This window comes from Delphinapterus leucas, chromosome 7 (genome assembly GCF_059928025.1).
Source record: "Delphinapterus leucas isolate spDelLeu-1000000601 "Yukka" chromosome 7, BTC_Dleu_Yukka2, whole genome shotgun sequence".
NCBI classification, from domain to species: Eukaryota; Metazoa; Chordata; class Mammalia; order Artiodactyla; family Monodontidae; genus Delphinapterus; species Delphinapterus leucas.
In genome coordinates this window covers 22,973,257-22,985,816 of record NC_143135.1, presented here as the reverse complement: position 1 = coordinate 22,985,816, position 12,560 = coordinate 22,973,257, and the positions used below count along the sequence as shown (strand labels likewise).

Here is a 12,560-nt window from a genome sequence, read left to right as displayed (position 1 = left end):
ACTGGGACGGGCAGCAACAAATTGGAAGGAGGGAGGCTGAAATGCACCTGTACACCTGCCTAGTGGCCTTGAAAAGTCAGGTTGGCACCTCCAGGGAGGAAGTGGAGGAGGAGGGGCCCAATTCCCGCCTCCAGAGTGAGCTGGAGTGAATCAGAGACCTCATCCATCCTCTCCCTCCTTCGGGGATGCTGAACCCCTGCGGGAAACGCAGAAAAGGGCCATTGCCACTTTAAATGACTCAGGAAGTGAAAGCAGGCCGCCTGACGGGGACAGGGAAAGTGGAACCGGGGCGGCGCGGGGGCCGACGGCACCGCGATCTCGCCGGGGCAGCGGGGGGCCGAGCGGGCGGCGCGGCGCAGGGGCCGACGGGGGCGCAGGGCGGCTGCGCCGGAAGTGTCCAGAACGCCGGAGGAAGCGCAGCGGCCGGCAGGCTGCCGAGCCGGCGGCGAGGCCCAGTGCTCCTGGGCTGGGTGCGGGCAGCTGGGAACAGGCGGCAGCGGCGCCAAGGCTGCGGGACACGGCGCGGCCAGTCTGCGGGACGGGCCCCAGGTGGAGAGGAGGACGCGAGGAGGCCGCGCCGAGGCCAGGCAGCGAGCTCTGAAGCCCGGAGACCCGGGCCGCGGCACAGCTCCCACATGGCCTCCGGAGGGGGCGCGGCCTTCGAGGAGCTGCCGCACGACGGCACGTGTGATGAGTGCGAGCCAGACGAGGCTCCGGGAGCCGAGGAAGTGTGCCAGGAATGCGGCTTTTGCTACTGCCGCCGCCACGCGGAGGCGCACGGGCAGAAGTTCCCCCGGCACCACCTGGCCGAGTATGTCCACGGAGCCGCCCAGGCCTGGACCCCGGGAGCCCGGGGGGATGGGGCGGGAGAGGAAGAAGTCGAGGCCCAGGTAGAGAACGAGAAGGCCCTAGAAAGCGAGGCGGGGGAAGAGAGCGAGTCCGAGGAAGACTGTGAGTCTGAAGAAGAGAGTCAGACGGAGGAGGAGAGCGAAGACGAGAGTGAGGAAGACAGTGAGGAAGACAGTGAGGAAGAAATGGAGGATGAGCAAGAAAGCGAAGCAGAGGAAGACAACCAGGAGGAAGGAGAATCGGAAGCGGAGGGAGAAACTGAGGCAGAAAGCGAATTTGACCCAGAAATAGAAATGGAAGCGGAGAGAGTGGCCAAGAGGAAGTGTCCGGACCATGGGCTCGATTTGAGTACCTATTGCCAGGAAGATAAGCAGCTCATCTGTGTCCTGTGCCCAGTCATTGGGGCACATCAGGGCCACCAGCTCTCCACCCTAGACGAAGCCTTCGAAGAACTAAGAGTAAGTATTGGTCATTCAGAGCATAGGCCAGGAGGTCAGGACACCTGGGTTTCAACTCAGGGGGCCTCCCTGTGGCCACATTAACTTTCACCATGTCCCTAAAAAGCTGGTCTGTTCATCTTGTTGGGAGCAGTGATTATTGACCCTTTTTGATTGACGTCCTTTGAGAGTAAGATGAAAGTTCTGGACTCTGACCCTAGAAAAATAAATGTACACGCAAAATCTAGTTTACAATTTCTGGAAAATTATAAGCTTCTGGTCTCCGTATCCCAGGTAAAGCATTCCTTGGGATTTTGACTCCACTTAAGCCTATTCCCACAACATCTTCATTGTTGAGACTGGTTAAGGCTCTTGACCAGGAATTGGTAAACCATGGTTTCACCAGATGAATCCAAGCAGATGGTTCCTCTATAGTGAAAAGACTCCCTAAGGTTGTGGTTTTGATGATAATTTCATGTGTGCCCCTGAGTTCCTTTTAGGTTCTTCATGTTTGGTAGTTGTTTGGAAAGGAGGGTGAGAAGGTGGAGGCGAAATTGGGATGGGAGTGGGTGTTCCCTGGTCCTCCATCTTTTGCAGGAGGGCAGGGCCTTTATCTTGAACCTTGCTGGTCCGCTAGAACAGTGTATGGAAATCTTACAAATATTAATAAATATTTGTTGAATGAATGAATTTGCAGATAATTTGCTTTTTATTTATATTGTGGATATTTACAATCAGTGAGAGAGACAGCTGGAGTTAACCAGGCAGGAAAGTTTGAGTGATCAGTTCATTAGTTATTGTTGTCATCATGACATCTTTTGTTTCCTGAAGCAACCTTGCAGTTGCTGGCACTGGGATAACAAATATTTTGATAATGAAAATCCCCTATATTAAGATTTTCCCTTTTTTATTGTAAAATACACACTCAAAGTGTATAAAAACATACGCACAGTCTAACAAATAACTATAAAGCAAGTACTAATGTAACCTCCACCCTGATTAAGAAATAGAATATTAGGAGCAATATTGAAGCCCCATGCCCTTTTTATAATTTTCTAGTTATAACCATCTCCCTTCTCCATAGGTCACCATTATCCTGACTTTTGTGGTGATAATATCCTTGCTTATCTTTATACTTTTACCACATATTTATGTATTTCTAAACTTATTTGAACTTGACACGATTGATATTGTATTGTTATCATTCATTCTTTTGGGTTTTGCTTTATTTTTTCAACATTGTGTGAGATTCTTCCAGTGAGTGGCTGTGGTTTGTCCATATTCATTGTTGTATAGAATTCCATTTTATAAATATGCCACAAGTTAGCTATTCTGTCAAGGGTGAACATTTGATTTCCAGATTCTGGAACTTCTAGTTATTATAGACAGTGTTGCTATAAACATTCTTGTTCATGTCTCCTGCTGCACATCTACATACATTTAAATGGAATATAAACCTAGGAGTGTGATTGTTGGGTCACACACTGTGCATATCTTCAGTAATATTAGATGTTGTCAACTATTTTCCAAAGTGGTTGTACCAATTTGCATTGCCATGAAAAGTGTAAGAGAGTTCCTTTTGCTCAGTATTTTCACCAACACTTGTTATTACAGAATTTTTAGTTTTTGTCAGTCATATGGATATGTAATGGTATCTTCTTGTGGTTTAAATTTGCATTCCTCTGGTCGCTGATGACTTTGAGTATCTTTTGTATTTCTTCTTTTGTTAAGTACTCATTCAGGTCTTTTGCTCATGTTTCATTTGGGTTGTCTTTTTCTCATTAATTTACAGGAGTTTTTATATTTATATTTTTGACTGTGGTTGATATGGGTTACAAATATCTTCTACTCTCTTTTTTCTTTTTTAAAAAATTGTACCTTGAACAGAGAAGTTTTTCATTTTAACGTAGTAGAATTTATCAATAACATTCTTTATTATTAGTGCTTTTTGTGTCTCGTTCCACTTAGTATTGATTTTTGGGTAGTGGAGGTAGGGGCTTAGTTTCATTTTTTACCCTGTACAGATAGCCAGTTGCTCTAGCAGCATTTATTGAAAAGCCTATCCTTTCTGTACTGATCTGCTGTGTCACCAGTCATATATCAAGTGCCCATATGTGTATGATGTGTTTCTTGGCTCTTGTATTTTATACCATTGATCTGTTAGTATATTCCTGTATGAGCTACATGTTTTCTCAGTTACCATAGGTTTGTAACATGTCTTAATATCTGGTAGAGCAAGTCTATCCACTCTGTTCTTCTAGAAGAGTGTCTCAGCCAGCCTTGGCCTTTTACATTTCCTAGAATCATACCATGAAGTTCTGTATTAAGAAAAAAAACAAACCTGCAGGACTTTTTTTTTTTTGTATTGTATTGTATTGAAATTATAAACCAATATATGGAGAATTAATACCATTACAAAATGAAGTCTTCTGATCCATTTATTTAGGTCTTTTGTATTGCCTCACAATAAAGTTTTGTAATTTTTTTTTTCTGAAAGATCTTGGACATCATTCTGAAATTTATTCCTGGATACTTAACAGTTTTATAGTATTGTAAAAAATGTTTTTAATTTTTGTTTTCTAATTGTATATAGGAATATGATTAACTTTCATATATTGATTTTCATATTAAACTGTCTTACATATTCTAATAATCTGTAAATTTATTCTACACACATGATCATATTATTTGCAAGAGGGAAAGCTTTTGTATCTTTTCAGTCCTTATGCCTGTTTGGTTTTTTTTTTTTTTTTTTCCCTTGCCTTAATGCTTGGGATAGGACCTCCAGTATAATGTTGAATAGAAGGGATAGTGAATATTTGTGCCTTGTTCTTAATTGAGGGATAATTCATAACATTTCACAAGTGTGCTAGTGGGTTTTTTTCCCACAGATATATTTAATTAGATTAAGAAAGTTCCCTTCTAGTCCCAGTTTGTTAAGAGTTTTTCTTAATATTGAATTTTATCAAATGCTTTTTCTGCATCTGTTGCATGTTCGTGTGATTTTACTCTTTTATTAATGTGATGAATTACATTAATTGATATACTTATTAAATTAAATTTAAAAATCAGTATTATGTTCACATGTTTCAAAAGCCTCTTTTTCACCTTTGGTAACCACTTTTATTAGTTTTTTGCTTATCGTTCAAGTGTTTGTTTTTTCAGATACAGGTGTGTACATATATACGGTCTTATTTCCATCCCTTCATTAGTATATTTTACAGTTAAAACAACCTGGCATTTCTGGGAGAAACTCAGCTTGGTTGTGATGAAGTATCCTTATGTTTTTGAATTTAGTTTATTAATAATTTATGTAGGATTTTTTCATTCATATTTATGGGAGAAGTTAACTTGTAAATTTCCTTTCTTGTAGCGTCCTCATGAGATTTTGCTATCAAGGTTATGTTGGCTTCATAGTATGAGTCAGGAAGTGTTGCTTCTCGTGTATTTTCTCCCTCTTTTAATGCTCTGGAAGTGTATTATATAAGATTGGAATATTTCTTCCTAGAATGATTGGTAGAACTGACCATGGAAGCCATCTGGATCTGAAAAGAGAGAGAGAGAATTAATTTTGTTGTTTTGTATCCAACATTGGATACATTTGTTTTGTATCCAATCCATTGACTGTGGATTCAATTTATTTGGTGGTTATAGGTCTGTCCAGGTTATGTATTTTTCTTTAAGTCAATTTTGATAAGTTACATTTTCCTAGAAGTTTGTCCATTTTGTCTAAATTTTCAAATGTACTAGTATAGATTTGTGAATCATATCCTCTTGTTATCTTTTTTCATGGTGTAGCTATCCTCTTTATTCCTTTAAGAACAGTAAGTATGTTGATTTATAATCTGTCATTGATAATTCCAGTATTTGAGGACTTTATAGACCTTTCTCTGCTAGCTATTGTTTTTGTGGTGTTTTTTAGGTTTCCTTCTTTCCTTTTGTGCTTGTTATGTTCGAGTAGCTTTTCATTGCCTTTGAAAAATTATTTGTGGGGATTTCCCAAGCCTTGGCCTGAAGCTGTAGTCTTCGAAAGAGGATTTGAGTTTGCTTCTGATAAGGCCTAAGTGTACAGCTTGTTTAGGACCCCCTTAAACTAAATTAATTGCATGAGAGATTTCTTGGAACAGATTTTCAGGAGGTGCCTGCCCAAATTTACAGCCTCTTAAAGAATTTCTTTCATCCTGTCCTGCACCCCATCCCCACCCCCCGCCCCGTTTTGTTCGGCTCCAAGGCATGGCTCCCCACAATCCTCTTTGGAGGGTGAGATAGCGGCAACTTTAGTTTGTCTTTACTCTAGAATTTTACTCTTTGGCAGTGGTAGGAGGGTCAAAAGTCTGTATGGAAAGGGTCTCCTTTAAATGTCCCACTCTGAGCATGCTGTAGGCTTTGCTTTCTTTTATCTTCCCCCTGCCCACCTCACTTGCTGCCTATAATCAAATGCACATCCCAGTTTCTTGTGATCGGTAAATGTACTCAGATCAATAGAGCTGTTTCCTGTACTCTGCTTATGTTAACACTGGAACAGTATTACTTAACTATAGACCTTATTAGACGTTCACCAGTTTTTCCTCTAATGATTTCTGTACCAGGGTCCTCTGGCCATATTACATTTTCTTGTTTTCAATGATCATGATAGTTTTGAGGAGTGCCAGTCAGGTATTTGGTAGACTGTCTCTCAGTTTGGATTAGTCTGATGTTTTTCTCATGGTGAAACTGGAATTGTGGGTTTTGGGGCAATATAAATTCTCTTTTATGTTTTGCTTTTTTCACTTATCAGTATGTCTTGGAAATCACTCCATAGGTGTGCCTATTTATTTATTCATTTTAGCTGCAAATACTCTAGTGAGTGTCAGTCATTAAATTCTTAATTTATGATATTGTGTTTTGCAGCTCTAGAATGCCTGTTTGGTTATTTTTTTTAAAGATCCATTTCTCTTTATCTTTTGGGATCTGATTCCTGATTATATGCCACATTTTCATGATTATTCTCATCGCATAATTTTTCATTCAATACCAGACATTGTGTTTAAAAGAACTGTAGACACTAGAGTCATATTTTCCCCCCTCAGAAAGGGCATACCATTTGCTCTGTTAGGCAGCTAGGATGAAGGGCTGATCATTTTTATTCAATAAAAATTTGAACTTGTTTAGAGCTTGTTTGTAGCTTTAATTAGTTCATTTCACCTCTGGTTTCATATATTTTGAGGGCAGTGTACATTTACTTATTGACAAGAAAGTAGGTCTCTTGGAATATTAAAAGTGGCTTGGCATGATGATGGTGAGAGAAAAGGATCTTTGTTATACTGCATTCATTCATTCATTCACCAAGTATTTATTGAGCATTGGCCAAGGGCAGGTGCTTTCTAAGCATTGAGAATATAGCAAAATGGAAGAAGTCCCTGCTTCTACTGGAGTATACATTGTGTTGGAAGGAAATAGAGAACAACAAATGCTCAAATAAACATGTAATAACTGTTAATAAAGAAAAAATAAAACACAGTGTGGGATTAGAGAGGAACAGGAAGTATCCTAGCTCTGCCGCTTGCTTTTTGACCTTGGACAAGTTATTTAACAGTTTGGCCTTGTTTCTGTATCTCTAAAATGGGTATAAAGTTAAGAAATCAAGTAGTGTTTTTGTGAGAATAAAATAACTTAGTTTGTGATAATACTTTAACAATGCTTAACACATTGTAAGTGCTCTTTAAATGTTAGCTGTTGTTTTTATTATTATTAATAGGAGGAGTCTAGTTAAATGCACAAGTTTAGAGGGATTTGAACAACATATGTTTTGATATCTCAGTGCCAAACTGGGCTGTGAGTGGCTAATATTGGTGGTAGAAGGCCAAATTGTTGGCGAGGGCTAGAGTAAAGCAAACTTCAGAGCGGGCCAGAATGGACAGAAAACCGGGGTAACTGTACAGCCAGAAGGGATCCGAGCAGAGGCAACGTGGAGGCTAATGCCTCAAGGACTAAGGTGAACACCTTGAAGGGATAAGTTTAACCCTAATCACTGAAGTGACTTTTAAAGTCCTACCTTTCCTCTTGTGCTGTATTTCCAGTGTGGCTCCAGAGCATTTGGTCTCCAAAGGATCCTGTGGGTCCAGATTTGAATTGAGCCTGTGCTCCAGTTTTATCGTAGGAATATAATTACACAGCCCATATTATGACCTCACATCTGGTTCATAAACTCTCAGATATGCAGGTTTCTCTTATTGTGACCGTAATTTGTGGTTCTGAAGATGGGTCATTGGGTCTGACAAAGGAGCTTGATCTGGTTCATGGATATTTTCATATGAAAATTCTTAAGTTGTCAAGGGAATTTGCATTCATAGCTATATTTAATGAATCATTTTGTTGAACAATATAAGTGCAATTACATGTATTCAGAACTCTAGACCAGTAATTTAAAAAATCATTTTGAACATAACCTACAGTAGGGATTATGTTCAAATAACCCCTATATGTAAATATAGTTTACATTGTGGTCCAGTTTACATACACACACGCACACACACATACTTTAACTCAAATGGAGCACTGTTAACCTTATTGCATATGATGTGTTCTGTTTGTATTCTATTCTGTTCAAAAAAATTTCTGGATTCTCCCAAAAAATTGATTTCATTGCACCCTAATGGGTCATGTCCTGTAGTTTGAAAAACACTTGTCTCGTTCACTCTAAGATCACCTGAAGAAAAGGTGGAGTCTTATAAAATGGCAAAGGGAGAAATGATTGGCAGAGTTCTGCAAGTACTTATAAGCATCTATGGAGTTCTTAACATGGCTTTGTTATGGACAGATTCAAAAGTTTTGAAACCACTCCCTTTGCCCTTGAGTGTGTTCCCTTTGCCCTTGAGTGTGTCTTTAAGATGGGTATTTGGAAAGAAGAATGTTTGGTTAAGTGACAGAACAACTGCAGGGGCGCCCCAATGAGGGGGCTCTAGTGGCAGGGCGGTCGGGAGGGTACAGGCATATTCTCCGGACAGCTGTGACTCTGGAGGGGCTGGAGATGGGGGTATGCCGCTGCTATGTCTTGTAATGGCCGGCGGCTCTGGCTCTGTGCTCAGCTCATAAGCAGCTCTGGCAGGGAGGCAGAAGGTTGAATGTCTGCTGTAATGTCCCTATTTATGTTTTTATTCTTGACTGAAAGGATTTGGAGTACCTTCTAATAAAACCATGAAGCGCTGTCTACACAGTGGTTCAGTCTGTGTCTTATTTATTTGTATAGAATAAGACAAAAGCTAAGACTAAGGTAAAGGGAATGATTGAAGCTGCCACAAATGGTTGATGGAAAGTTAAAGTGAGGCCTCCTGTTCTGGGATTCTCCATCTCAGTCTACTCTTCATAATGTAATTTTTTTACCTGTAATAAGTCTGGGACATATGCAGTGAAGAGGACAGACAGGGCCCTAGCTTTTATGGAGTTTACCCTTTAGCTGGGGAGAGAGATAAGGTAGAGTAATTTTGGGTGGTAGTGTGTACTATGAAAACAATAAGTCATAGCAACGAAAGAGTGAGTGATGTGGCAGGAGGGCAGGAGGGAGTTACTTTTTGACCAGGTAGTCATGGAAGGCGTCTCTGAGCATGTGACATTAAGGCAGAGACTTGAATTATGAGATCTTGCAGAGATCTAGAGAAAACCTCCTCTTGTGTTACCACTCAGTGCTTTTTGCACGAAGTCCAGTGATTCACAGCAGAGATGATCGGTTTGGTTCATAGGACTCTTCAAAAAGGAATTAGATGGCTCTTGAAGTGAGAGGAGTAGTGTAGTTCTGGCAGTTGTCATGTGCTGTTAACACAGGTGAAAATACTACTCTGTGGAGGGAATATGAGCTTATGGGGATCTCTTTGACAATAGCTCAGTTTTTCAGGGGATTCAACATTCATGGTGATGGAACTTCATTAAAGAGAGCCTAGAGGGCTTCTGCAGGGTTAAGTGGAGGGGAAGAGTCATCTAATTGTGTTCAGTTAGGGACGTGGACTCTTCCCACAATCTTTGTTATTAAAATTACAGTTTATAATCTAAGAATTAAGAAAAAGATTGGGAGAAGAGTGGTTAAGGCGGAAAGAATGGTGAATGCAAAGGCTCTAAGGTAGAGGTGAACTTGGGGTGTTGGAGGGACAGCAGAAAGGTCACTCTGGAGTATATTGGAATGAAAGAGGAGTGGCAGGTAGGTTAAACAGTAGGTTAAACAGGTAAACAGTGTGTTTCTCACCTTGTTGCCACATTTTGGAATCACCTGTGGAGGGAGTTTCTTTAGAAAATACCTGTGATTGGCCTCACCCCAGCCTTAAATCAAAACCTTTGGGGATGATCAGGTATTTTACAGAATGTCTTTCTGTTGGGATTTGTCTTCTTTTCATGTTATGGTTAGACTGGAGTTACTGTTTTTAGGAGGAAGACCACAGAATTAAGGGTACACACTGTCAAGAGGATTGTTGAGGGAAGAGGTCCATACTTTCCCTGCTCTCTCCCAAGAATCCAGTGCCCTCTTTTTTCTCTTCCCCGACCTTTCAATCAGAATAGATTAATAGGTTAATAGGCATATTGTACTATTAGATGACTGCTTTTCAGGGTAAGGTTGCTGATGCAGTAGGTGTATTATTCTTAAGCCCCTCTGGGGATAAAGGACTGTGTGCCTGTGGCACCACCTTTTCTTGACCACAGCCCACAACATGGAGGTTGCCCTGCTGTCCACTGATAACACCCACCTTTTCTCTTCCCTTGCATCGGACCCAAACTGAGAAGCCAGAGATCTGTCGATGTCAGTGCTCAGTGTGTCTTCTGCTTGAAGTTACAGTTCAATCTGGGATAACTAGCTCAGTTTCACGCTCCTGTTCCTGTTGTGGGTTTAATATCCAGAGCCAGGGAGTAAATCTGTTGTGCAGCAGGAAGGAGCACAGAGACTAATGGACCTCTCAGAAGAGAAGACAGAGTACAGACCAAGAAGGGGTAAAACAAAAACTTCAGTGCGGATATGTGGGGCAGAGATGAGAATCTTGTTTGTGGGTGTGTGTGCGACTATGATAGGGAACAAGCCAACATGACATTGGGGGATAAAAAAATCAATATTGATGCCCTTTTCCGATGTCAAAAATGAATCAAGGGGCTTCCCTGTTCGCGCAGTGGTTGGGAGTCCGCCTGCCGATGCAGGGGACACGGGTTCGCCCCCTGGTCCGGGAAGATCCCACATGCCGCGGAGCGGCTGGGCCCGTGAGCCATGGCCGCTGAGCCTGCGCGTCCGGAGCCTGTGCTCTGCAACGGGAGAGGCCACAACAGTGAGAGGCCCGTGTATCGCAAAGAAAAAAAAAAAGAATCAAGAATGGAAAAAAAATGAAACCAACCAAGCAAAATCTTCCAGATACTCTAAGTGCTCAGTCTATAATTTATGGCAAGTAACCATATAGGCAATGACTGATGTACATTGTGGTGTGCTAAATTATTCTTGTCAAACACTTAATTATAAATTAAGCTCACTTCAAATGTATTTAGGTAGTTTTTGATCGGGTAGCAGAGCAATCTGCTTTTAACTTCAACAGGATATTAGAGAAAGCATTATACTATATCCAAACTGTAGCATATAGTTAGCTTTTTTGTCAAAAACTGGTGTTTTTAAGTTAATTTTATTTATGTGAATAATTTTTGAGCACTTAAGGTGTGCTACATGACGGATATTGATAAAGAAAGATGCCTGACATCAGGAAGCTTACAGTCTTTTCACATGCTTATTTGCGTATAAATACTAGAAGAGAGGTACAAATAGTATGTCATGGGGACTCAGAGAAAAGAGAAGTTATTTTCAGCTGGAGACATGGAATCAGGAAAGATTTCTTAGAGGAAGTGGTATTTGAGGTGGACCTTCAAAGATGGATAGAATTTTACTAGGTAGATATGACTAGAGTGTTAGGCAGCTGTCCTCTGTGTTCCCATAGCAACAGCCTGTACTATTATAGCATTAAATACAGTATACTACATCAATATTATTTCTTCCCACCATGTCTCTGTCTTGCGTGGGTCATAAACTCTTCTTCTAGGGTTAGGACTGTATGTTACACATCTTTGTGTTCCCAGCACCTAGCACAGTGCCTGTTGGAGAGTAGATATACATGAAATATTTGGTAAATATATGATATGAAGTATAATAATCTCACATAGTCACAGGGCATCAATGAAGAACTGAAAGAGAGTGTTGCATAGTGATTTACTATATCAGTGTTTACATTAAGTTTAACTGCATCTGAAATAATTTGGAAAAATCCAAAATAACAGCAGCTCAAACAAGGTGGATGTTTTATTTTCTCTTGTATAGAAGGATGTAGGCAGTCCAAAGCTGGTATAGAGGAACCATGCAGTTATTAGGAATCTAGGCTCTTTCTACCTCTGCTGCGCTATCCTTAGGGTATGGTCCTTGTCATGGACCAAGATGACTCCTGGAGGTCCAGCCAGTACATCTGAGTTCCAGGAGAGCAGGCACGGGAAAGTGAAGATGGGAACACCCCTTTATTTTAAGAGAACCCTCCAGAAGTTGCGCGCATTGCTGCTTATGTTTCATTGGCTGGAGTTCAGTCCCATGGCCTTATCTAGTTGCAAGGGAGGATGGGAAACAGTCTTTTCTTCAGGCCATGGTGTGTCCAGCTAAAACTGGAGTCTCTTACTAAGGAAGAATGGGAGAATGAATATGAAAGACCAAGCAGTCTTGCCTTAATTGGCTTTGCAGTCTATGGGTTTGAATCCTGGCTCTGCTACTTATTACCTGTGTCATGTTGGAGAATTCACTCAGTCTCTCTGAATCTTGGTTTCCTCATCTGTAACATGGGCATAATAATTATTTCTCCTTTTTGGGTTGTAGTGAAGAACAAACAAGATGATACATGTAAAGAGCTTAGCACAGTGCCTGGAATATAATAATCCCTCAGCAATTAGTGACTCTTACTCTTATTATCCTTACAGAGTCAACTAAGGTTCTATTCTGCGTGCAATTCCAGACCAGGTAGTCTGGCAGAAGTAGAAGTTCGGACACCAAGTTTCTTTTGGTGAACGCTGTTCAGCCCCCTCTCCTTCTGTTCCTTCTGCCTGCTCTATGCTGGTGGGTAGATAGGCTGGTGAAAAACTTGTCTTCAGAGAAGCGGCTCCTGTATATTTCAGTGTCCTGCTGGTGCCATGTGCACTAGCTAACCAAAACACAGCTGGTATGTCTAATTTTAGGTTCACAAGTCTTGCTGGTTGTCCTCTTTAAATTCTGTTTTACATTCTGAACTGTAGGAAATTTTTATA

General features: G+C 41.1%; 1 protein-coding gene across 5 annotated transcripts in view; it reads left to right on the top strand.

Annotated features, from left to right (window-relative positions):
- The first annotated feature begins 293 nt into the window (after positions 1-293).
- Positions 294-12,560, top strand: part of TRIM44 (TRIM family member 44) — a 119,432-nt gene continuing 107,165 nt past the window's right edge. For 2 of the 5 annotated variants that reach the window (XM_022583629.3, XM_022583630.3), the window contains exon 1: positions 295-1,307. In XM_022583629.3, coding sequence (XP_022439337.2) covers positions 636-1,307 — 672 coding nt within the window. In that variant the 5' untranslated portion in view covers positions 295-635. Of the gene's footprint in view, positions 1,308-12,560 lie in introns of all 5 variants that reach the window. The other 3 variants (XM_089914921.1, XM_089914922.1, XM_022583631.3) reach the window with 3 other exon arrangements.